Source organism: Rattus rattus, chromosome 4, assembly GCF_011064425.1.
Source record: "Rattus rattus isolate New Zealand chromosome 4, Rrattus_CSIRO_v1, whole genome shotgun sequence".
NCBI lineage: Eukaryota > Metazoa > Chordata > Mammalia > Rodentia > Muridae > Rattus > Rattus rattus.
The window spans coordinates 15,924,091-15,951,349 of NC_046157.1; the positions used below are offsets into that span (position 1 = coordinate 15,924,091).

The window sequence follows — 27,259 nt, forward strand, 5'->3', positions numbered from 1 at the left end:
AGAGCCATGCTCTGAGCTCTGGAAGCAAGCAGGGTAGCAGCTCATCCACCACAGGGAAACAGGACAGGCATCCAGGCACAGGCAGCAGATGGACGGCAGGCTGGTGTGTGGAGGCAGGGGCTTGCTAGAGTTCCCTTCTCTCCTCCCAGTCTCCTCCACAGAGACCACCCAGGACACTGCCTATTCTGTTATCCTCTGGGTTTCTGCTCCCCTCTTGGGATATTAAAACTTTTGTGTCCCTGTAGACTGGTCAGTAACATGGTAGGCTTCTGTTCTGCAAATTCCTTGCCTTGTTTAAGGTGTGTAGTAAAGGAAAATCTGGCATGTGCAGATGCTACACTGAGAGTGATTGCTTTGGGGGAGGAAGGAAAGGGAGGATACAGAATCTATACAATGTCAGTGACCAGGAAGCTAGGAGTCACAGCTTCTCAGTTTCCCTAACGAGGCAGACAGGCTCTTACGGCAGGTAAGAGCTTCCTCAACCCCAGAGGTGTGCACCACTAACATTACCCTGGCCCTACATACATACAAGGAAACAAGGGCTTGGGTGCTAAGTGACTGCTGGCACCGCAGGCCTCTCCAGGGGCTCTGCTAGGAGTTGGGTGGCTCTAACACTACATTACTGCCACTTCTCATTTGTTCTGTGCCAGGAAGTATAAACACATCATCTAATTTGACCCTCCCTCAAGTGTGCTATGACAGTGTTATAATCAGCTAGAGAACCTAGTTTCAGAGAACGTACCTAACTGTCAAGATCACAGAGTGGAAGAAGTGAGATCTCCACGTCCTCCTCCTACCTAGCATGCCCCTAAGCCCTTCTTAGGAAGGGAATAAGGCAAGTGCAGAGAAGCTGGACAGACATGTTCATCCCAGCATCTGGAAGGAGGTGAGGCCGGCACAGGGCTGCTGAGAGAGCAGCCATGCTGCTCTAGCCATGGCTTCATGGTGGACCTGGGCTTATTCAAGGATGCTAGCCTGAGGGCTGGAGACAAAGCTGCCATGCCGAGGCTCCTCAGGCAGGCAGCTCCAGGGCAAAGTGACCTTCACTGGCTGCTGCCACTCAGGCTCCAGCCTTCTCTCCGACAACCGCTAGAGTTAGGAGGAGCCCAAGACCTGAAGCTAAGTCATTGCCAGGCTGCCTGGCACTGTGGCCTTCTCAATGAGCTGGGCCAGCTTAGCTCCTAGCTCCGGCAGGGTGGTCTTCTCTGGGCTATGCATTCTGGGGAGGAGCCCACACTCACTCTAGCCCTTGGTACCCTGCATGTTCCCACCCAGGCTCTTGAAGGAAAGCCAGGTCACTCTCTTCTGCTAAAAAAGATCTCTAACTGGGGTGGGGGGCTGGGAATGGGTTACCAGATTTAGGAAAAACAAACAGAATATTCTGTTGAGTGTAACTTTCCAAACTAACAACAAATAACAAACTAAACAAATGGTTTAGGTTTGTCCATCTAGAGCACATTTATCATGCAAACCAGTATCTGTTGCTAATGTGAAGGTCCACATCACTGGTGTCCATTGTAGGTGGTGCCTGATAGAGTCAGGGGTCAGACAGAAGTCCATGAGACACAGATGACAGGACGGATGGATGGATGGATGGATGGATGGATGGATGGATGGATGGATGGATGGATGGATGGATGGATGGACAGATGGGTGGACAGACAGACAGATGGATGGATAGACAGACAGGCAGAGCGAGCTCCCTGAACTCACATGGAAGGCACAGAGGACCCTGTGACTTGCAGCACAGCTAAGACTTCTGAGCCCAGCCTGATGCCGTCATGGCCTCTACATCAGCTGCTTTAGCTGTTCTATGACCTCAAACTAAATTCTACAGGAAACACATAAAGAAAGGAGGCCCAACTGCTTCCTGGACTTCTAATGCACTTACAGGAAGCCATCCCACATATAGCCATGTTTGTAAACTTCAAGTGTGGGTTTGCAGAGCAGGCCTTAAGGGCTCTGTTGTTTGATCACTCACCCCAGTCAAACAGAGCACCAGAGAGGCTCGCCAGGGGTCCAGTTCCTAGCAGAGATGCACAGAAAATCAAAGGGTGGAAGGGCAGTACTCTACCCAAGACGATGCGGTCTCTGACTTTCAGGTGAAGAAAGTCATGGTTGGCTTGACCAAACTGTAGCGGGCACCCAGGGAGAAAAGCCGTTCTCTATGTGTACCCCAATACTCCCTGGCCTACAGCACTGTCCAGAAAGTAGTCAGTGTGATGTGTTTGTGGGGAAAAATTGTGAAAAAACCATTCATCAAATGCATGGTGGGAAATACTCCCCACCCTCTGCAAGCCTGAGACATTTCACAACTCACAATAGAGGGGAAGTCACCATAAAAATGACTTGCTGTGTGTCCTTTGAAGTACAATACTGTGGGACAAGTGACTATAAAACTTACACAGCTGGAGGACTGGAGCCCATTCCTGCCCAGTGAATTTCCAGACCCCAGTATGCTTGCTTAACTAGTCACGGTGTGACCAAGCTACAGCATTTGTTAGCGGATTCCTTCTCCTCATGGACGCTATCAGACTCCACTTACAAGTCCCTGCCACATCGGGATACTTGGGGAGGCCTCTGAGCACCAGCTGCTGGGGAGGGGCTCTGTCTGAGCTGTAGGTCCCCCATAAACTGCATGCCTGTGTCTAAAGAGCAGGGGCCACGCCCACTCGGAAGAGCCCAGCTTCACCTGACCTTGTGTCGGTGCCATTAACTAGACTCTTCTCTTCTTCCCACCTTTCCTTCTATCATCCAACCCTGGCCCCTCCATGGCCCCCAGACAGGAAAGGACCCCAAAGCAGGGATCAACTAGCAATGATCTTTCAGGTCCTTGGGTTCTCCAGTTCCCACATGTATGAAGGCTATGTGCACACCCCACCCCCAGCCCAGTACACACATGCCATAGTCATTGTCTGCCACCAGCCAGACGGTTCTCAGGCCCAGCAAATACTGAAAGTGCACAGTGTAGCAGGTGACCCCTGGATGCAGAGCAGTGCAAGACACTCATTTGCAACCTTATTTATGACGTCTTTAGTGACATTTACGGTGTGTGTGTGTGTGTGTGTGTGTGTGTGTGTGTGTGTGTGTGTGTGTGTGTGTGTGTGTGTGTGTAAATGTCTGGTTACTGAGTGGTGAGCCAGTAGCAGGCTCTCCTGATCCTCATTACACACAATGATAAAGATTCAGAAAGTGAGGGAAACTTCATCAGAACTACCACCTTTCAGCTGTTTCCTTTAGGAAAGCCACGTAGTGATTTAAGGTCTACCACTGTAAAAGCCGAGTTTTGCAGAAAACAAAGTTTTGGCCACGATTCTCTGTCACGGACTCGATGTGGTTTTCGTGGATTACAACGAGAAGCTCCAACCCTGTCTCGAAGGTGCTGGTATCTGCTCACCAACGTCCAAACGTCCTAAGGCCTGTGTCTGAGCAGGAGGGACCTCGCTGCATACAACAGCAGGAAGAGAAGCAGGGGAGAGGAGCTATGAGCACCAAACCTGAGGTGACAAAGTCTGGAGCTCCTCTGCTCCATCTTAAGGGGCGCCAAGGTGACAGGTACGGTGTCAGCTGACTGAAACCCAGGACTTTACACTGAATGCTGCCTGCCCTGGGAGCAGTCTCTGTAGTCAACATTGCAGGTTTCCCCTATCCATCCACAACCCCACTGCCCGTGCCCGAAGGCTGCCCAAGGCTCCTGGAGCAGGGTCAGTATTATGTAATGGGAGCAGCCCACAAAGCCCCAGGAGCTATCGCCCATTCGAGGCCTCCAGGAATTTCCTGTTACATGATTTGCAAAGAGCCACCACCAAACCCAGCCTGTCTCTTCCCCTCCTTTGTGGGGGGAAACTCATGCTCTGAGTCACTAGATGCCAGGGCCAGCAGCTCTCTGATGACTTCTAGCTCCTCCAGGATTTCCGCAGCACGGGTGGGAGGAGGGTGCGGGGAGGGGGGAGGGCACAGAACAAAGGGCCCCAGGAGCCCAAGGAAGGAGAATTCTAGGTCTTCCAGAGCAAACTTGATCAGCTGGCTTGGGGGAGGATGTCAATCTGTCGGAGGTGCGGGTGGGGAGGGGTGAGTCAGCAACATGGCACACTAGAGCCTCTGCAATGAGACAAGTTTTGAACCAAAACCTACTTCTGCTATTCTTACCTCCTCCTCTCTCTAGACACAGTGTATGTGCAACACGCACATAAATCACTTCAGAGGACAAGGACACCCCCTTTCTGTCCCTAAGATCGGTGCTGGCTTTGGAGAGCTCTCCTTGGTTGTCCCTGTGACTTTTAGCTTGCCTTTGTGCTTGCCTCAGTAAAGACTCATTTTGTTCTGCCTATCAGCATATACAACTACAGTGAGTTTTTTGTTTGTTTGTTTAGGGTGTGTGTGTGTGTGTGTGTGTGTGTGTGTGTGTGTGTGTGTGTGTGTGTGTGTGCGCGCGCGCGCACACACTATATAGTACTTAATTGGGTAGGTACATTTATTTAACATTCTGATGTCAAGAACATTTCAGGGGCACAGAGAGCAGGAGCCTATCTCCTGGCTTCAAGTACAGGAGCTTTTCTGTGCTACACACTTGACGAGGAAGTGCTGCCTCGGGAACAGAGTGCAGGTCGGCCATGACCAGCACATACCACTTGGGTCTGGAGCTGCTGTGGCTCCCTCTGCACCACTGCCGCCCACTCTCCTTCTGTGTGACGGCACCATGATGACATGAGTAACAAAGCCCAGAGCTCTGCTCGGGAGGGTCGATCCTGACACTGCTGCCCGCTGAAGCCCAGGGTCTTAACCGTTGGAGCTAAGCCAGAGCCCACAACATGAACAACTGGGCTTTCCGAGGAAGACGTCTCAGAGTCCCCCACTCTAGGGGCAGCCTCTCCTGCTCCAGACCACACCCTCTCCCTGCCCGTGACATCGCCTGTCAGCTGTAACATGTTTCCAAGGAGTAAGCACAGAGAGACCACCACACGGTTGCATCCGAGCGGCCGTGAGTGGCAGAAGAGAGACAGGATACGAGGGAGCCCGCGAGCGTCCTCCAACAGCCAGCGCCTACCTGTACACAGGCTGCATCTCTCTGGCTATGCCGATGACAGCACCGGGCAGGAAGTTATCAAACTCCTCAAACAGCTCTCGGATGTTGGTCTTATACTTCAGATCAAGGTCCAGCTGAATGATCCTCAGGATCTCTGCAGGAATAAATTAAAAAAAAAAAGAGGTAAGACTAGGAGGGTATGGTACCGTACCTCACTGGGATCTGGGACAGTCTGGGCTACAAATGACACACACACACCCCCCAATAAAAATGACATCCTGGGAGGCTTGGCACCTAACACAGTAAAGACAAGAACATAAGGCCACCAGCTTCCTGAATCACGTTCAGTGACCAGCAGCTCTAGCTAACTGCAGAATCCATTCTGCTCAAAACCAAGGCCCATACTCCTGTCTAGCCTGGGATCCACAGACCTCTCTGCTAATTGCAGAACCCACTCGGTTCAAATCCAGGTGCCCTGTCTAGATGGCTGGCCATGTGTGGTTCACTCCAAAATGCCTGTCCTGAATGACCAGCAACATGGAAACCCTAGGTAAAACTAAGATACCTAGGTGGGACACAAGCGTCAAACAAAGGCTTCCAGAAGAGAGAGGTAAAAGATACTATCCTATCTGGATATATATGTCCTGCAAACCTCTGGAAGACTTCTTGGAGGAGGGCGATTTGGGCTGGGCTCAGTGTGGACAGGAACGGGTGGGTGAGGTAATTATCCGTGCCTCACTGTAGAGCATGGGGTGCTCCCCACTGCTCTCAGCCATCCTTCCTTGGCTGCTCAGCTGCAGGTGTCACAGCTCTGGAGGCCGTTGTCCCTAGAAGCCCTCTGAGGACAAGACCATGGCGTAAGCATCTTGTCCTCTATCAGTGGTGCAGGATTTGGCATTTGGCAAACACTCGGGGGTGTTCAAGGAAGCAATTGGCATTCTCCAAGTTAGTTTATGAAGAAATCACAGCTTACAACGTAAGGGAAACTGATTCATCTGTTCCTTGTCCTAGTTTCCTTTGTGGTGCAGGAACAAAGCCTAAGTTCACATTCTATGTGACTTTTCTACAGCAAAAAAGAGCAAAAGTTACATCAGTGAGTCCAGCTGCTCAGGACACAGCACAGCAGAGTGGCCAGCTGCTCTGTCCTCCTGGGCAGAGGGTTTGGGAAGAGCGGACTGCCCTGGCCAATGAGCACCCATGGCAGTCAGCATCGTACCGACACCCCCACAACAGGAGCCCAGAGGCTGCTCCTCCCACCCCCCCCCATCCATAAACAATGAGAAAACCAAAGCCCAGCAGTCAGGCCTGGCTGCTGACAACCCAGTTCCCTGTGTCTTGGGATCAAAAGCAGACTCAGGCCACAAGGCAGAGACCCTGGTGCTGGCCCTAGGGGAAGACAATGTTTGCCAGGAAAGAATGTCCTAAGGTGAAAGTTACAGCCCCAGGTTCTTGCACTGAGCTATCAATGGCCATCAGGGCCTGGGGAAACCCCACAACACAAACATTTTGTCAGCCATCTCTCTTTCTCTTGGTTCATTGCCTGTGGCATGAACATTCATACCCAGATCTCAGGTGTCCCTTAAATACAGCGAAGCAGAGCCCTAGTGACACAGGGACAGGACACACCACCATCTCTAGCAGTAAAACCATGTCACCCTGGTTCTGCAAATAAGAGCATTTGGCCCGTGATGCTGACGGTCTGTGAAGGTAGGGAAGGCATCATCTTTGTGGCCCCAAAGAGCACTCTGTCAACCTCACATTTCATCTGCCTCCAATGGAAGAATTATTCCCATTTTTACATCCAGAAATACTGCCCTAGAAAGATTGAAGACAAGGGGCCAGGGAGAGTGGTTAACAGCACAGGCTGCTCTTCCAGAAGACACAGGTTCAATTCCCAGCACCCACATGATAGCTCACAGCCATATATAACTCCAGTTCCAGGGGATCTGACCTTTTCTGGACTCTGTGAGCCCCACATGCACATGGCATGCATATATTCATACATACATACATACATACATACATACATACATACAGCCAAAAACATTCATAAAATACAAATAAAATCGAACAGTAAAACAGACAAGCCAGGCATGGTGGCAGACACCTGTAATTCCAACACTTGAAAGGCAGGAAGATCAGGGGCTCACAGCTAGCCTCAGCTACACAGCAAGTTTGAGTCCAGCCTGGGCTACATGAGACCTCTGAAAAATAAAACAAAAGGCTAAAAAGCAAGAGCCCAAGGGCACAGAAGGTTGAGTGGTGGAGTGGAAATGGAACTTCGACTTGACTCGGAAGCCCAATACCCCAAGCCCCTTCCAGCCCGAGTCTCCTTCTGACCAGAGGGTCTCAGATGCAGACTCTTGCTCCACTATTCACCTCCCCAGGAGCGTACAGAAGGGCCAAAGACACGGAGAAACGGAAAGAATCCTAGGACAGCCGCCTGGCCAAACCCAGATGTCAATGGAAGACATTAAAGACATCTTCACTTTCGATTCCTCGATACTGAAGCCATCGGTGTGTCAATGCATAGGAAAGCCGGTCTCCCACAGCATCCTCTGGGTGCCCGGGCAGCACAGTCTGCAGCAGCTCTGGGGAGGTCCTGGTGGGCTATCATGGTCTCATCTGTTCCACATTGCCAACACCGCCAACCATCCATCACTGCCTCGGCACAGACGTACACTCCTGAAGGACGTGTGCACCGGAGGGCAGACCGGACGCGGCTGCTTCTTTGATCAGAAGCTGACTGGCCGCCTGTCTCGGTCCAACTTTAATATTTACATCAGTTAGGGAGCCCTGGAGAGACTTCCTGAAGAGCCCCTTCCCTGTCCCTGGTAGAGCCTCTCTTAAAGAGCCCTTCCATGACTTGAGTGCTTTCCCTGCTAGGAGGGGTCCAATATCCCCCACAACACAGGAATCTGAGAGGCCTGAGCACTACTTATAACTCACTCCATCTCAGAGAGGTAGAGCTAGCCATGTCAGCCCTGCATTCAAGCGCAGTAACCAGCTGAAAAGGAAGCAGGTGCAGCTCACCACGGCACCCAGGTGCAGGACACCTGGCCAGGGCTGGGCAAAGGACACCCCCATCTGCTCAGGGTCGTCCATAGCCCTGGACAGCCTGCACTGTCACATGGGCACCTGACCAAAGGTCTCATTATAAAATGAGGAAACAAGAAGCCAAGGCCTAAATGTCACTGCTGAAAAGAGGCTGATGCTTGAGGTGGGTGGGGGAGGGGGGGACGGACACTGCAGCTCACCAGCTGATGCTGGGGGGGTGGGCACTGCAGTTCACCAGCAAGGGCAGCCTTAAGGACCTACTTCCCGGACTCTGGTCTTGGCAGAACTACCCCTCTGTAGGAACTACATCTGGGTGGTTGTATAAAAATGTAAGAAGACACTGCAGGGAAAGAGGTTTCTATGTGGGGACAACCACAGTGACAATCTCAGGCAGTATCCTCATCAGGGATACTGATGAGGACTGGTGACAAAGCCACACAAAACTAAGGACTAAATGAGATGATGGTCCCCAAGGCAAAGAGTAGACAACAGCGGTAATGCATAGGGAAGAACTGGGGAGAAAAACGCTGAAAGGATGTCTTAAAAGGAAGGGTACCGGTCAGACTGGTTAGACATCTTCCTCCAAACTCTGTGAGAAGACGACAAAAGAGGAGGGCAGAATAATCTGAGACAACAGTTCTGGAAAGAACTACCCTGAAACACTACTACAGTCCTAGTAATAATGGAGGCCAACCTACCCATTTTACAGATCAGAAAACTGAGGGTCAGGACACTCAAACAAGCTAAGAAGCAAGGCTGATTCCAGAAACCCTGACCTCCCTAACTGATACTCTGGGGATCCAACCTCATCCATGCTCTCCTAATGTGGAGAGAGATGCCATGTGCCACGAGCTCTCTGGTCTGGAGCTTGGTGTTCACTGGGATATCTCTGCTCACCTTTACTCTCTTGACTCCAGTGTCAGGCCAAAGACACTGCTCTAACCAGAACTTGGCTCTACTAAGCTTGGAAAAAGAAGGACAGATGGAACATGCTGGCTATAGCTATGGCTTTCTAGACCTCTGTGTTTCCGCCACTATCACCACAGCTGGTCCTAGCAGCCCTCTCCGGGGTTTCTGACTGTCTCTGGACTGTGGAAGCCAACACCTGCTACTAGGGTTCAAGGCCAAGCCAGGCAAGGTGGGACTGTGCCACAGAAGGTCACAGTCATGACATCCAGACTGGCTGGGACAGTCCCAACTCAACATTCCCCTGTGGAAACAGGCTGGGAGCAGGCCATCATCAGCTTCCAATTAAGGCAGCCTCAAGCATGTCATCTGACTGGGGATGGAATTACAAGCCAGACTGAATGCTTAATGGCACCCCAAAACAAACAAGAGAAAAGGTTCCAGAAGGGGTTTTTAAAACAGTCGGAGTTCATGCCTTTCCCTACCCCTGCCTTCCCCCCGTCCTCAGAAACAACTCCTGGTAGACACAAGCTAGCACACACAATCCAAAGCACAATGGGTGGGAAGGGATGAGGAGAGGTGGAGGTGAGCATAACCACCGTGGTAGGAAACACCATGAGAGGAGAGACAGGCTCTCCCAGGGAGCTCTCACTGACATGGCCCCAACTGGCTTCCTAGTGCCCACTGAGTGTCTGCAGTGAAGGGAATGATGTCCTGTTCCATGACTCCAGTGTTCGACGGTTCTGGAAGAGGATGTCTGGAGAGTGGCTTGTTTTTCCTGTCCTGAAATACTGCAGCAATTTGCCACCTTATCAGACCTGCTGCTTTTTAGCTGCTGTGGGCAGAACTTCTGATCTGTAGGAGCCAGAGAGCAACTAAAGGGGCAGAGATCCCCCACCGATGAGAAGTCATGAGCCCAGAGGGGAGGTCTGGAGCACAGTCCTTCTGTGTCTTATCAGCCTGGCTTCTCCCTTTGGGGGTGCTGTCCAGGCATGAGAGAGATGTGTCCCTAGTGGGTGGAGTTAGCACTGCTAGTCTTCACATCCAGTAGGAAACTTGGGTCCTTCCCAACTGGCTCTGGCCCTGACTCTCGGAGCACCCTTCACGATTCCCTCTGCAATGAAAGCCCCAGCTGCAGGGCGGCCGGCTGGCCATGGGAATGGATTCTCTGAAGAAATGCAGCAGAATATGCCAGGCGTCCAGGGCCTTGGGAAGATTCCTGGAGCTCCTCCGGCTTGGTCAGATACGCACTTCCTCTGTAGAAGCAGGGAGAAGGCCCTGGTGCTAGGCCCATGCTGGGGTTCCTACCTTTGCCAACTCCGCTAAGGCACCGCATTATTGCAAGGGAGCATCAGTAGCTTCCACTTCCTGAGGTGGAAACACAGGCTCAGTGGGGTGTGGCGGCTTAGCTAAGGAACCCACAAGGAAGCAACTGCACAGGGCCTCCCTGGCCTCTCAGAAAGGCCTCTATTTCAACCCTATTCTTTAAACAAGCAAAGCTCCCATAAAAAGGGTGAGCAGAGGACACCTCCAAGTGACCGAGACTTCTACAGACGAACAGGGTCTGCACTTCCTACAACAGCTCCATCATCACCCTCCTCCCTGAGGACTCCGAAGGCTGGGAATATCCCTTCACTGAGCAGAGACCAGTGGAGAAGCTCCTGGAAAAGGGGACTAATGCCGGCAAAGTTGGAACTCTCCATGGCAACAGACATGTGCAATTGGAGTGACGGGACATCCAAATGCAGGGGGAGGTTGACAGTATCACTTCTACCTGACAACTGGAGGGGAGGTTGAGTCATGTAACTGAGCTGTAGAGCTAGGAAGTGAATTCACACCAAACACATGGGGCTCCAATATCTTCCCCCACCCCAAATCCACATTCGGCCTTCCAGGCCTCTGGATGCCAGGGAAAGGCCAAGTCTCAGAAATGCAGGTCTGTGGAAGACCCAGCCTTCCGAACCTGAATCTATGACTTCCACATTAACAGCTGCTGCTTACACTTCCCAGGAGGGGACCTAAGAATGATCTATACACCCTGTGACCACCTCCGGGAAAGACTTGGGGGCTGAAATTAATGTCCTTAGTCAACTTGATCCATTAGCTTCACAAAACATTCTTTCTCCTAGCCGTACTCAGCCTTCTTAGAACCAGGCATGGAAATATGAGTGCTGCAGCTCAGCCAAGACATGGTCTATAGCTCTCAGCTCCTGATGTGTAGGTCAAACAAGCTTCTACAGAGAGACATCAGGACCACACGAGTCTCTCTCCTCAACCCCAGCACTCAAACTGGGTGGAAATCACAGCTTTAGTAAGCAATAGAATTGACTCTGGATTTAGCCAAACAATACAGACACAGTACCCAGTCTCAGATTTCTTTCACTTCTATCGCTCATATAAAACTATAGCTCACACCCGTATTTTGTGATCTGTAAAGCTACCATTTCTATAGTGTGGAGCCCCCATGGTACCTGTGAGTCTTTCCATATAGATAGCTTTGCGGTACCTGCCAGAGACACTGGGTGAGTGTAACTGAGTGTGAGTGTGTGTGTGTGTGTGTGTATGTGTGTGTGTGAGTATGTGTGAGTGTGTGTGTGTGTGTGTGTGAGTGTGCTCACAAAAGCTGGAGCTCTCCTTATGTGAGGTGGGAGGTGGGAGCACATTTCCCTTGGCTCACAGGGGTTGATGGATTGAGGCCTGGTCTTGCTCTTTGCTACCAAGAGGGTTTTTCATGGACCCTTTGGAGGCAGAAACTATAGAATCCAGTCCTCTCTGGATAGACTTAGCAAATGTTTTCTGAACACGATACCATTGGCTTGCCCAAATCAGCACTGTTTGACTTCCCAGGCTTCTCCTGCCAAGGTTCTCAGGAGTCCTGGGGCCCTTGTTTCTAACCTGAGCTTTCTTTCTTTCCCTGCCCTGACCATGTCCTCCTCGCTGGCAATGGGGCCTTCAGCACTTTAAAGATTTAGTTTAGATGCGGGAGGCCAGTTAGCAAAGCCTCGCTCCGTCAGCTGCAGCTCCTCACCCTCCCTGGCAGCTGACTTTCTCATGCCTCCGCCCGGCCCATCAGGGTCTGTCTACCTGTGGCTGTTTGTTCACGTGACAAAGACAAGCTCTCAGTATTTGCTGTAGTGAGTTGCAATTCTCAAAGTGCAATCCCAGTTCACAAAACTTCCCCTGTGCTTTGGCTGGTTTGCTCCTGACAACAACCCTGGATCAGTGCACCACGGTGACAGGCTCAGAAACATAAACACGGCGTGTAAGTTACAGTGGTCTGAATACACAGAAGACTCAAGGACATATGGCTGCTCTACAGACTGCGAGGCCCGGGCTTTCTCTCTCCCATTCCACTCCCAGACATGGCTGCCCCACATTCTGTATACTGCTTGACTGTGCTGGACACAGATGCTTACCCACACAGGTCCCTTACTATGGTGCCAGGGCCAGACACAGTTTGCATCCCACGTTTTAGCACCTCTGCCTTGCCTGCACCTCTGGTAGCTCTGAGCCTGGGCAGCAGTTCTCCACGGTGAGCAAGCCTGGAGATTCACCCTCCTCCAAGTGTTGCTCCAAGCCCTTACCACTGTCGCCCTCAAGGTGAGAACAGCCAACAGGGCACGCAGACGACCAAAGAAGGACTGGGTCAACACGAGCCATTTCTCACCAATGAACAAGGCGGACTGTTTCTGGCAGTCCTCGACTACTGAGGGGTCCACTCCCTCACTTTCTAAAGTAGGAGAAAACCAGTTTTCATTAGTAAGACGTAATCACCCGAGGTAGAAAGCTGACCAAGGAGTAGCTACTGGATCTAATTCCATACGGTCCACTAAAGCGACAGCTGGGATGAAGTCCTCATGTGCTGGGATCTCATGTATCCCTCACACAGGGCTTCCTGGCCCATCTCTGTCTCCTCCTCCTCCACTCAGTGATGCCCTGCTGTTTTTGCACACTCTCCATGTCAAACAGGAATGGCGCAGAAGGTAGAAGAGTTCAGGAATCAATCTTCATTTAAAAATAACTGCTCTCCCCGGAAGCAGGAGCCACACCGGTTTCCACGGAGAAAGCCCATTTACCACTTCCTATAACACTGCCCATAACTGGAAAGATTCTATGGAACTGTACTTAAGCATAACGTCATTCATTCCCTGGTAGTAATTAAATTTTAGCTTAGTTTAATTAATTTGGTTTTATTTTACTTTAATTAAAATCTAAGTTACTTGTTTTAATTTTAATGAAGGACTTAATACACAATGCCGAATTGACAAAAGCACAGTTGAAAACGAGAACAAAACAGAAACAAAAAGGTTTTGAACTCTTAACTCTTTCGGCACACACTCTAAGAACAAGACACCCAGGCCACAGAGCCGCTGAACTACGGGGATTGACACCGGCAGCGCAGGGCCATCAAGTCCGCCTTTGTCAGCTGTCAAAAAAACAAAATGACACTTCTGTCAGGGACTGCCGGCAAACAGTCGTCAGAGCTCCATACTCCTTTGGTTTTCCCTTGTCTTTCATGAGCTGGAATAACTTAAGGGGTGATTTCCCAAGAGATCCCCGGGTTCAGGACGGCTAAGGTTTCCTTGTGATCAGGACCGGCTTCTGCACCTATGTTGGGAACACCCAGGAGCCACACTGGGTCCCTGCCACTGGGCCTTGTTGTGTCCATTTGTCTCAGCAGTAGTGGTGTTACCTTGGATCCCTGAAATGTTACCTTCCTTGTCTTTACAAAAACAGCATTGTGTAGGAAAACACGTTGAGACTGTGATGGGGCTTGTCTAGATACAGAGCAGTGGCCTTCTGCCGCCTCCCTCCCTCCCGCCCTCCCTTCTTGGCTGACATTCTAGAGCAGGAGCTGGCCTATGAGGATGCAGGCTTAGGGCGCCTGTCCTTTCTCTCAGCAGCAGTGTCAGTGTGGGGAAGGTGTGTCGGGAGCACTTTACAAACTAGAGACCGTTTTCTTCCCAAGCTTGTCTTTTAAAGACACTATACAGTGAGTTCTGCCTTATTCAGTGAAACAGATACAACATTGGGAAGAACTACATTGTCCTCACTGATGGCCAGCCAAGGTCACAAGTCACACAGTGTGCTAAGCGCTGTGGGGAGCGCAAGGCTCAGAAATGACCAGCACTATGTCTAACCTCAAGAAACGCAAACCCAGGATTTTCATAACACAGTCTCTGCTGTTGTTTCCATCTTGTCCTGGCCTGAAGAGTCATGGCCATCCTCACAACACCCAGCAAGCATGGCACGTGGCTGGTCCTGTTGCTAGGCTGTATGGCAGCCCACTGAAGGGTAATCATGGCCAAGATCAGCCTGCATCCTCTTTATAACTGAGGGGACAGGGTGTGTTCTTGTCACCATACTTCGTGACCATTTAATATCGCCAAATGACAGCTAATATGAACTTAGGACCAACTATGTTCCAGACTGGAATGTTTTTCAAAGTCTCCCTTTCCATTTTACCAATGCTTGAAAACTAAGGTTCACAGCAACCAAGAACCTACCTATGGCTGCAGAGCAAAACCCCGGGCTCTGCCTAGAGGCCTTTTCTGCATTCCTTTCACCTGGGCTGTGTCTATCCACGCACGTTTGCTAGGTATCTGTTGCTGTGTAGTGAGCCTCTGACTGAGACGAGAAGAGCGGTGGCTCCAGAGAGCCGTAAGCCGTGTAGATCAACAACAAGGCTTTGCTGTGGATGGTCCTCATGCGATCTCGGTGACTGTGAACAACGGCAGCAGGGCTGGGCCATCAACAGGGTGGCCAGGCTAGGCATCCAAGACGACCGTGCATGTTGCCAGAAGTTGATTCAGGGCTCAGTCGTGGCTGTGAACCCTAAGTGCTCTTGTGTGGGTTGTCCCAGAGTTCCAGCTTTATCTGGTATGGCTGCTGTGTTCTAAGAGGGGCTTTGTCAAGGACAGGTGTTCCAAGAGACCCAGGTTTAACCACAAGGTCTTAGTGCCCTGGGAGTTAAGGAGCGCACTTCCACTATATCCTGTTTGTCACAAACAAGTGAGAGGCATCTCAATTCCAAGACTGAGGATAGGGGGGTGAACGCTCGGAGGTACAGATCATGAGGTCATCTGTAGCAACTATCCTTGGCCATAACAGAATATTACATTACTTTAAATTTACCTATTACGCTTTTCCAAGTTTCCTACCATATATACTCCCCTCAGTTATAAAAAGGATGCAGGCTGATTTGTTTCTGTGACTTCAATATCAAAAGTAATATACTGTAACACATGATTATCAGCATGTAAAAACATGTTAATATATGTATAATGTGTGGATACATATATTATTCATGCAGCTAAAACATTAGAGTAGAAATGTCTAATTACTTTGTAAATACATTTTCAAGGTGGTTGTATGTTGTCTTCAAATTAGAACATTTTAAAAGACAGTAATTAACTACCACAAAGAAATTTGTTTTAGGACATGCTTAACAGATTTGAGGTTTTGACATGACCAGGACTTTCTTTATGATTTTGTCTTCAAGCGGCCAAAACTTCTAAAATCATTTTCCTAAGCTAAGACCAGCTAGACGCTCCTGCCTGCTTCAGCTCCGGTTGATGACTGTGATTCTAAAAGCACTTTCTCAGAGCAAATGGCAACATCAGGTGGGAGTGCCTCTCACTGTACTCTTCTCCTGTTGTTGATTTAACCATGCCCCTTCCACCTCCTGCCACCTCAGCTCCCTGACTGGCACATCTTGAAGTTCACGGCAATGGCAGCATATTAGGTCTCAGAGCTGGGAAAAAGCACATCTGTTAAAACAAGTCTTTCTGGGAAGTGTGAGCTTGTGTCCTCGGTCGGAACTCTGATAAGAGCCCAACACTGAGGGAGCAACCTCAGAGGCAGTGAGGACGCCAGGCCATGACTGAGAAGTTCAGCCAGTTCCTGTGAGGGAGGTCACTCAGGCCAAGCAACCCGTCCATGAGATGTCAATGAGTTGCCAAGACACGATGGCTGAAGGTGAGAACTAAAGTTGCCACTGTGTAAACACAGACCAACTTAAGTTTAGACACAGCATCTAAAGCAGGCTCTGTGAGCCCTGGTCAGCTTGTTAAGAGCCAAGCAAGGAGAGAAACTATGCCTGGGCAGGAGATGCCAGGCCATGCCAGCCTTCCCAGAGGAGGGCAGCCTCTAGCCCAGCCTGTCTCCTCCTGCAGTCCACACACCCATGCTCTGGGAACCCAAGGGGGCACACGTGGAGCTGGTCCATGCTATTTTTATCCAGTCACTTTCCAACCATAAACCCACACTTCACATTTCATTGTTTTGGGTGGATTAAGAAATTCCACTTGGCCTTTCTTGTGGTTTAATTTCCTGCATGCCTGTCTGAAGGAAAAACTCTGCATTCCTATGGAAACAAACAACATTTAACCTGTTCTTAGCAGCTGGTGTGTGGTTAATGGTGGCATTTCTAAGTCTATACTACTCTGATGGGACGCCCCCACCCCCACCCCACTTCTCTTCACACCAAAGCAGGAAGATTCCACAGGTCTGCATTTAAGGTCTGGCTCCTGAATACAGGGCAGGGCAATTTATTTTGAGACATTCTAGACTTGAGAAGATGGCTCAGCAGGTAAAGTACAAAGCCAAGTACAACATACACCTATGAAACCAGCACGGAGGGGGAGACAGGCAGATCCTGGGGAACTGCCAGCCAGCATACTGTATGTAGCTAAGACCTGAGTTCTAGGTCATGAAGAGAACTTCTCTCAAAAAATAAGATACCTACCCGATGACCTTCACAGATTAGTGTATTCACACACATATCTACACACACACACACACACACACACACACACACACGCACATGCACACGCACACACACACAGGTGTGAACTACTCAAGTGCCTCCGTACAATCACACAAGAGGTCTCTGCGGTGCTGCTGGAGTGAGTGCTCATGGCCAGTGCTCAGGTGCAGAGGATGAGCCTGGTTACGGGAGAGCCACCCATCTTGAAGGCATTCCCTAATGACTGCAGTGACGAGCCAGGAGTATCCTGCGAGCACAAGACACACTGGACAGACGGACAGGAGGAAAAAAGAGCTGTCTCTCACGGTCAGGGGCAGCCTGAGTTTTGTTTTCTCTTTGAAACGCTCACCTCTTTCCTATCTTGCACAGCTAGATGGATACACTGTATTCCTGTACAGCTAGATGGATACACTGTATTCCTGTACAGCTAGATGGATACACTGTATTCCTGTAACGTAACCTATCAAAGACTCTGTTCATACTGAACTGGGATTTTCTGCCCAAGGACAAGCCTTTCCCTTTTCTTTAAGACAAACCCAGAACTGTGCCCTCCTTCCCTCTGCACCTCATGGGGGGGCTCACAATATAATAATGAGCACAGAGAGGAAAGTTAGCAGGAAAATCAGTCTGCTCAGGAAGAAAACCACTCCGTCAGGAAGCTGAGAGCTGGCTGAACCCCTGAGGGGTGGGTAAGTCCATGATCGCCTGGGTGGGGAGCGGGGGTCTGGGTTAGACCCTCTGAGTGCACCAACAGCTGCAGTAAGCAACATGTCTCATGGGACTAGGACACAAAATGCCTTTCCTGGTGAACACTGGGAACTTTGCATTCTTGCAATCAGATGGCATTTATAAACCCTCTCTGTCCACTTCCTCCACAGGAAGAAGAGCTGGTGCTCAGGGAAGGGTGGCACTTACTCCAGTGCTGGTGCTGAGAGGCAGCAGAGAGAAGGAAGGTGGCAAACCGCAGGCTCACCACGCCCCTACTTGGAAGACCCGACGTCTCCCTACCTGGGTGTAATTCTGGCAGCCCCCGGGCACTCTGGCTCTCCAGACTGTCCCCCATTGGTAAGACGAGCAATGTGAGGGATGGGACAGAGCACTCAGAGAGCAGCATCTCCATGAATTTTAGGCCAGGACCCAACCTCTCTGCTTAAGGAAGAGCGCTGTCTCCATGCCGACGGCTCGTGCCCTCGGCATCTGTCTGGCGCCGCTGCCCTACTTTGTGTTACTAACACACTCTCACCAACAGGGCTGAGCACAGCTGCACACTCGGGCAAACCAGGCATAATGAGGGTAGACAAAGACCACTGGAGCCGCTCTCCACCTCCACCCCACCCACACGCCTGTACCCAGCTGGGGTGAGGATGAACAGCCATCTCGAGCAGTGGTAACAGACAAGTGGCCATGGGTGCCCTCTGCAGCCTCTCAGCCAGCTGGAGAAGAGAGAAGACTGGAGAGGTGGAGACCAGGAAGGACAGGGGATTACTGAATCAGGTGACAACACATACACTATCCTGCACTCGACTGTGTGGCGTGAAGAGATGAACTGGTTATACACAGTGGGGATTATGAAATGGTAACAATAGCAGGATAATCCGAGAAAGTCTGAATTGAGGCCCAGAGAGGACCAGGCAGTCATGAGCAGTGATGGCAGGCAACCCAGTCAGCCTGGCTACACTTTGTTCCGGGCTCAAGAAACTCCATTTACCAAGGTGAGGAAAGGGCAGGTGGGGAGAGAAGACCAGCTGTGTGTGCTGTGCCTCGACACACGCAGGTGGAAATCCCAGGCACAGCGGGGTTGCAGGTAGGACTGTCACACATGCTGCGCTCTTCTGTCATGTCAGTCATGCACACATGAGTAGTGCCTGGCTACTGGATGGTGAGCAGAAGCAGTGGGTGCAACTTCTGCAGTGAGGCACTAAGTTCCATGTTCTAGATGGTGTGGACTGGACCCTGGTCTTGAAAGGTGTTTGAAAGGTACCTAGAAAGTCACTGCACCAGAGTAAAATTTGCTTGGAAAAATGCACACATGTGCACATACACAAACATGAACACATGCAATACATATGTATTTATTAAGGCATTGAGATTTTAGAACTTATTTATCAGTTCAGCCCAGCACAGCACAGCCTCCCCAATATAGAAATCATTAGCTTATGGTTAGAAGCGAAAATCAAAAAGACCCTTTACCTGCCCACATGCTTAAAAGACGGTATAATTTTAACAGGAACCCCTACCCCGGAATGATCTGTAAGGGAGGATACACGCCACTGCCCACCCTGGGGTGTGCCTCATAACCTTGGTTAGAAGGGGGCTATGTCAAAGGTTTAAATCCCCTCTGGCAATTCCGATGGTCTAAGCCTACAATCTGGGAATAAGTGGCACAAAATCAGACACAGAGTTGATCTTGATCATAAACTCTATGTCTGTTACCCTATGCGTGCTATACAAACGTAACAATTACACTTGTGCTATCAGTAGGCACTGCGTCCCTGACATGCAGTGTTCTTTGATTAATTCCTCTAGGACAGTAAGCTCCCTCTGCTTGTGTATCTCCTCATGTTCTGATGATGGGCTGCAGAGTAAAGAGTATGACATTAATTTATATCTAGACATAGCCTCGCTCTCTGATATGCTGCAGAAGGCTGAAGATTAGGTTGGAGCTGATAATGGTAATATTTTAATAGATGGGCATAGAAGCCACTCCTCTCACAGAGGGTGGTGGGTCTCACCTGTAATCCTAGCATTGGGGAGACTGAGGCCGGAGAACTGCCACAAACTTGAGGCTGATCCAGGCTACCTAGTGAGTTCCACTAAAGAATAATATTATCTATTTAAGAAGAGGCACGGTTACCATAGCAATACATCTTACACAGAGCACACGCACCCAGGAGCGGATGGAAATAGAATTTAAGATGAGGACTGGGCCAACTATTCAAAACCAATGCGAGTTTAGAACTCTCATCAGCAGACACTAACACATTTCATCAAGGAACTGATAAAAGAGAGAGAAATGCATCGCCTCAATGGATCACAAAGCAGAAATGCAGGGTGGTACAGGAGTTTGTCGCTGACACAACCTGGTGAGACAGGTCAGGGCCAGACCAAACTTGGTGATGCTTTAATGGGGTGACCAAGGAGCTTTGCTGTGGCACTGTGCTAACCAGCCACACAAGTCCAAGGCGAAGAGATCCTCTCCTGTGGCAGGCTCAACAGTAAGGAGATGGGAACTGGACTAGTTCAGTAACCAGAACTAGTTACAGAAATATGAACACACATGCACGCATGCGCATGTCAAAATTAATTGAACTACACACTTAAGAATCTAGGAATTTCACGTCAGAAGAAAACATGAACGGTCAGTGTTGGCAGTCCGACTCCACCATTGACAGGGGACTGCTTATAGCTTCTAAGGCCTCCCCTGCCTCTTCCTCTTGGACCTATATCCAGGTGCGTGGAAAAGAAAATCTAGATAGTCTCCTCTTTGGTGAAAGCTGTAGATTGAAACCATTCAACCCCAGCTTCTGCAGTACCATTAGCCCAGCCACAAACTCTGCCCCTAAAATCCCTCCTTCCTCTTCCTTCCCTTCTTCTTCTTTTCAGACCAGTGTGAGAGGCCCATCCTGCTTTCCCCAGAAAGCCCACTCCATGGCCTCTACATTCAACCCATAGTCATGGACCTGCATTAGATCAGCTGGGACGAATGTTCTTACACATGGACAATGCTACTACCGCGCTCTCCCAGTGTTCACCCCACATGCAGTGGCAAACCTGGACCTTACATTTTAGGGGGAACAGGACCAAACAACACAGGCTTCCAGACAGTGAGCGGTCTGGAGGAACTTCCAGTGGAGAACACACGAGGAAAATGGAGCTGCTTCTCCTGACGGGATGCTGGCTTTGGATCTAGGAACAAAGGAGCAGGCTTCTCTGCTGAGGTCAGCAGTTGGTATAGGCATCAACATACAAAAGCAGGTTTTAGACGAATAAGAAGAAACTGTCAAAAGTCAAAACGTGCAAAGATGGAAGGCCCTGCCTCCGGTGGCCTCTGGTGGCAGCAGTGACGTCTTCAGGACACTGAACGTCCCCTCTCTGAGATCAAAGGTCCTAGAGATGGCACCGCAGTCTCCTACATCTAAAATTCTCTGACCCAACTCAGCAGCCCCCCACCTCTCCACTACAAGTGCAGTACTCAGCCCCGACAGCAGAGCTCGGGGGTCGCAGGCTCGGCTGGGTACGATCTAAACTCGACCCTAATCCCAACTGAAGAAGAGTCATTAGCAGGAGGGCTCTGTGGACTGTGGGCGCCGTGTAAGGTGTACCATTGGACAGTGAGTAGCTGGGAGAGATCAGGGATGGAGATGAGAATCAACCCTCAGGATGACGCACTTGTAAGGTTATAAATTCATAACAACCACAACAGTTCTGGGAACTAACAGCCCAGTCTATACCTAAGAAGTTTCACCCTTCCTGAAAGGGAAGCAAAAATGGGGATTTTTTTTTTTTTCTAACTTTCACATCAACATGTAGCACAGATTTGAAAACAAGCCACAACTCCCAAATGATTCCCTAGGGGTGTGTGTGGCTTTTGTCAAAAGACCCCTGCAGCTGCACTCCTACAGGGGGGCCTGTGTGAAGCCTTCTCTTCTGCCTTCCCCTTGCCCCACCACACAGAGGTAGGCTCCAGGTTGGGAAAGGTGGAGTTAGGTGAAAAAAATATGCAGAGAGAGACAGGAGGAGCTGGGACGACACCAAGCAGTGAGTGAGAGGCCAGGAGGGGGCAGGAAAGGCAGAGGAGGCTACACCTGAGTTACTTGAGCTCTGTGACGCATGCAGCTGCCATTCTAACTCCAGAGCCTTCGAGAAGCCAAGGGTGGGAGGTCACCCACAGCCCTTCAGTAAGAGCAAGGACCGTAGCCTGGCTTCCGGAAGACCAGGAAGAACTGTCAGAGGTTTGCAGGGATGTTCTGTCCTTCCGCCTGCCTGGTTCTCAGGACGGTCCACGCTGCGCCTCCCCCACTGCAGAGTCACTTCCTGTTTTTTCTCATTTCATCAATCCCTTGAACAATTTACTGTTTCTTTTTGCCCCCTGCACTGGCCCTGGAGATAAGCAGGCAGGCGATGATGGTCAGACTTTATGTGGTCCTGTCTGGCCAAGATCCCCAGCCACTGTCACCAGTGTGGCCAGGCTCGAAAGACCTACAGCATGGTTGCCACTCCAAAGGTCCAGTGGACAGGTGTGCGCACTGGACAGGTGTGTGCACTGGACAGGTGTGGGCACTGGACACGTGTGTGCACTGGACAGGTGTGCGCACTGGACAGGTGTGCGCACTGGACAGGTGTGCGCACTGGACAGGTGTGCGCACTGGACAGGTGTGCGCACTGGACAGGTGTGCGCACTGGACAGGTGTGCGCACTGGACAGGTGTGCGCACTGGACAGATGTGCACACTGGACAGGTGTGCACATTGGACAGGTGTGTGCACTGGACAGGTGTGCACACTGGACAGGTGTGCACATTGGACAGGTGTGCTCAGTCTCCTTAGCCAGGGAACAGTCACGGCTGCACTCCTTGGGGGACTATAACAACCCTAGCCCATCACAGGATTCTCAAAGCCAAAGGCATCTAAGAGTTGAGCTATGAAAATATAAAATGCTATGGTTCATTCCTACCTGAAAATGAAGGCAGCCCCCAGACAAAATCCTAAAATGTCAAGTGATTTCAATAAAGACACCATGGACAACACTCTTGAGGGTGGAACTCAGGCTCAAGAGAGGAGAAAGAAACAGCATGCTCGGCCGTCTGTGGGAGGGGCACATTTTATTCTACAAGTCAACACATTTTGGAAGCTTGCCCCTCCTGAGGGTGCACTGCTTCTTTTCTCAGCTACAGACAGGGGCTAAGTGATGACACCGTTCCCTGCTGGGGTGGTTTGCACAGGAATGGCTGCACAGGTCCTGTGTTGGAATGCCCGGCTTACAGGGAGTGGTGCTATTAGGAGGTGTGTCCTTGTTGGAGGAAGTGTGTCATGTAGGGCGGGCTTTGAGGTCTCCTATGCTCAAGGTCCACCAGGTGTGGTACAGTCTCCTCTTGCTGCCTGTGGGTCAAGACGCAGTACTTCAGTCCCTTCTCCAGCACCATGTCTGCCATGTTTCCCACTATAACGATAATGGACTGAACCTCTGAAACTGTTTTCCTTCATAAGAACTGCCCTGGTCATGGTGTCTCTTCACAGCAGTAAAGCCCTAACTACGACACGAGCCAAAGAGCGTCCTTCACGACCGTATGTACTCAAGGGTCTTTTCCTCCCCTGACCCAGTCTCTGTGTGCTGCTTGGTTTGGTTAACTCTGTGTTATTCTAGTGAGCGTCTCAGGATTAAGGATGAAAACCAGATGATGAAATAGTGAGTGTTCTATGAGTTCTGTTTGACTGTTTGCCATGGGCCACCGACCTAGCAGAAGCTTTCTCTGCACCCAAGCTCACTTGGTGATCCTGACAGCCTTGAGACTGCTATGCTACTATTGGCCTAATTCCTCCAGGAGGAGGCTGGGGCCCAGTGGGTCAGCACCAGAAGTTTAACCCAGTCTGACCTCATAGTCCATTTGTCCTCCCCAGTCTGATGTCATTGTCTATCTGTCCTCCCCAGTCTGACCTCATAGTCCATCTGTCCTCCCCAGTCTGTCCTCCCCAGTCTGATGTCATTGTCTATTTGTCTTCCTCAGTCTGACCTCATAGTCTATCTGTCCTCGCAGGGCTGGTGTCATAGTCTATCTGTCCTCCTCAGGCTGACCTCAGCTGACCTCACAATCTATCTGTCCCCCCTAACTACTGCATCATACACAGCAGCCAGAGGGAGGGCACTACACTCAAAGCATCCAATTAACTCACAGGCACCCAGGCTGAAGTTAGGTCCAAAAGGATGTTAGGGTTTGTCCTGGGAGCCCTGCTTTCACCAAGAGCACCCATAAACGCTATAACATACTATAAGTATACAGTACATAATATATACTTTCCATTTCAAGAGATACCCCACATCTTCTGTCAGGAACTGTGACTATCACATTTGATTAGCTGATTAACTAGTGTCCCTGGTACCTATCCATCATCTTCCCACATAGCCAGATGTGCACAGGGCAAGCCACTTAGGCTCTTCGTGCTGCTTTTCTCAACTTCCAGACGGGAAAACTCTGAGCCCCTGAAGTCCCACCTTAACTGACGGCTATGCTCACTGGGAACAAGTGCACAGAAAACAGAACACTGGCTAGCAACTAGTAACTGCTCAACACATGTCAGCTGTCAGGAGGCTGGCATGGCTTGTCACTGATGGCAACCTGCTCACTGACAAGGTGCTGGCGTGTAGCACTTCCATTCTGAAAGTTCTGAGTCAGTCTCTAGAGAAATCAAGTAACCAATTAACTGAGCAAGTCAATTAGTCAATGCAGCAGTCAAGTCTACAAAGTCAGACTCTAGGTGAGTGCAGGGTACTCCGCCCACTGCCAGTGGTCTCCATTAGTCCTGTGGGGTTCCGGTCTTGGGAACCCAGCAAGAAGCCACGTCTGCTTTGAACCCAGCAAGAAGCCACGTCTGCTTTCCCCATCAGGACTGTGAAGAACACAACCCCCAAAGTCACCAGGAAGGGAAGGAAATGTAAACAAAAGAACAACAGTCGGCCTTGCATTTCACACCCTTTATGTTAAATATACTTTTTAGACAACAACAACAACAACAACAACAACGGTTTTTGAAAGACAGCAACAACTACTTCTCCTTAAAAGGTCAGAAGAAAACTGCCAGGGTAGAGCCAGCAAGACAATGCTCTGGACCGGAGAGATGGTGTTTACTGAGAACGTACCCATGTGCCAAGTGTGCTTCAAGAATGAGGGTTTCAACCTCTGCACATAAGGCAGAAAACAGCAATCATGTTGATGTATGTATAAACATAAAATGTTGATACACACGCACACGCATGCACACGCACACACACACGCAGTATTTTCATTTACTGTCTGTAAAACTCAATGATATTGTTTGTGTAAAGTATAGTCTCGCCTTACAAAGAAACTAGAACCAGGGTAGAACAATGGCTGATGGAGTTCACACAGTCAGTCAGTGGTGAAGCTACCTTCACGTCTGGGAACTCTAGATTCATTTCTCTGTCCTGTTCACCATGTACCCACTCAAGTCTTGTGCTCTCCCAGTGCTGGCCCTAAACTCCTGGACTCCCCCAGCGCTGACTTCCATGAACTGTGGCCACTGTATAAAGTCCTGATTCTAGGAATTCAAATAAGACAGATTGTTTCCAGAATCCTGAGAGTTCAGGTCTCTCTAGCCTGGGGTTTGCCAACAAGAGAAAGTATCATTGTCAAGGGACCCAGAGCCCAGTCACTACTCACCCTAGACCCGGAAGAGAGTAAGCACTGGTCAACATAGACCCTAGGCTCTCCAGACCCAAAGACCAGGCAGGAATCAGTATGAGGGTTGGATAGCTAGAAAAAGCTGGAAAGCCCGAGACCTCCCATGGCTGTGGACCTGGGTCATCTGTGAGACATCTTGATTTGGGAAGAGAACGCCATCTTAAATTCTAGAATAAAAAGAATCTTCTATTTAAAAACAGGTTACATTTATAATCTAGAAAGGAGGGGAAGAAACCTAACAGAAACCTCCAGAGCCCCTTGGGGTGTGTAGCACTTCCCAGTTCCAGGAAGCAGTGGGTCTGCAGCTTTGTCCTCTGAGGTCCACCAGGAGCTTCAGAGCAAGAGCTGAAGTGGAGCTCATGTGAAACCTCCCTCACAGAGCTCAGCGGGGTCCTTCAAGAATGTGTCTCACTGTACCCAACATCCTCCTCTGGCCTCTGTATGTGCATGCATGTGCACAGTCCCTGCCACACATGTGTACACGCCCCACTACACACAACACACACAGGGTGTGTCCGTTCAATGTGAAGGAACAGTCAATGTGGCAACCCCTTTACTCTCACACTGAGTCTCTCCACGTTTCAGATCCCGCTTTCCAAAGCGCTAAGAACAGAACGAACAACGGCCTTTACTGCAGTGTGCACTCCGCTCTGCACCTTTGCTTACTCTGCTTTGGATCCAACTTGGTAAGATCAGAAAAGCACAGCCAGAGCTGGGCAAATGGCAGCAGACTTAACCAATGAGCAGAAGTCGCTTCTTCCTGGCTGCAGCCACAACTGAGGCCTCTTAATAGACCCCCTCCTGATCCTGAAAGTCTAAGAAAATCCTGAAAATGGTTCCAGGTGCGCGCACACACACACACACACACACACACACACACACACACACACACAACCTGTAAGTCTCTTCAGTAACAAGGCCACTCCCTCTTCAGACTTCCCCTCTCAATCCTGCAGCAGGTAACCAACCGTCAAGTACCTGGACCTATCCTAGGCAGTCTGAGTGGAGAAAGTGTCCTGAAGCAAGTGTTTACTGCACATGAAGAGATCTGAAGTTTCGTTTCTCTTCAGTCAGAGCACTCTCATTGTCAGCAATAAAATGGTCTATGCTAAAGAGACAAGCTTGTCATTTTATCCGAGTGCTAAATCCTTCCAGCATGGTATCCCTGAGAGGCAGAGCTCTATTTTTTATGGTACTTTTCCCCAGACTGTACAGGTCAGAAGTCCAGGCAACTCTGCGAATAGCTCCCTTTGCAGAGATAGTTTCTCAAATGACCTTTCGGTTACTGATGTAAAAGAGGATCGGTGGGGAAGGAAGAGGAGGAAGAGGGCAAGGAAGCTGTGCCTGGTGGAGCAGGCCTGTGACCCTGGCTGCATTGGAGCTGACATGGCAGTGTCACAAGTCCAGGGTCTGTATGGGTCAGGGAGTGAATTTCAAGTTGGCCTGGGTAACTCAGAACTTGTTCCAACGAGGAAAACAAGAGGTGGGGTACACACAGAGTCCATGCCTGGCTTAAGAGGCACTGGTTCAGTCCCCAGTGCTGTACCGGGGCAGTGGAAATCCACCCTGTAACCCATAGTGGGTATACAGGGGCAGGGTATACAGGAATACTCCAGAGAAGGTCTGTTCTGGAAAAAGAAGAGTGGTCAGGGTTTGGAATGCCAGTGTCTTTGACCTTAGAAGAATGAAGAATGGAAAAAGAGCCCAGCTGGGGAACATTCTCCCATGATAATCTGATTAGTGGACGATGAAGCTCCACATCTGCAGTGCAGTGGGGAGGGAACAGATAATGCAGGGCCATGGCCCTCACCAACACCAGGACAGTGACCAGGGCAGGAGCCACGCCTGTAATATTTCTGGGTCCTGCTCACAGAGATCTGTTTTTTCCTGTTAGTATCTGAGGACTCTCAATGACCATGATAATGAGGTCATTTATGCTACTTGATAAAAATAAGCTTCTGACTTCTGATGCCCTTGGAGCTGAAGGTCTGCTCTGAGGTCTGGTGGTTAGGAGGGCCAGCCCAGTCTCCAGGTACTGAGGGAGGCAAAAGAAGAGTTTGGTGTTTCTTCACTCTTGACATTTTCTA

The 27,259-nt window shown here is 50.1% G+C and overlaps 1 protein-coding gene across 1 annotated transcript in view; it reads right to left on the reverse strand.

The window, feature by feature from the left end:
- The window catches only part of Xxylt1 (xyloside xylosyltransferase 1), a 130,452-nt gene that overhangs the window by 54,885 nt on the left and 48,308 nt on the right, over positions 1-27,259 (reverse strand). The window contains exon 3 of the mRNA XM_032900069.1: positions 5,048-5,180. Within this exon, the coding sequence (XP_032755960.1) occupies positions 5,048-5,180 (133 nt within the window). The remainder of the gene's footprint in view (positions 1-5,047; positions 5,181-27,259) is intronic.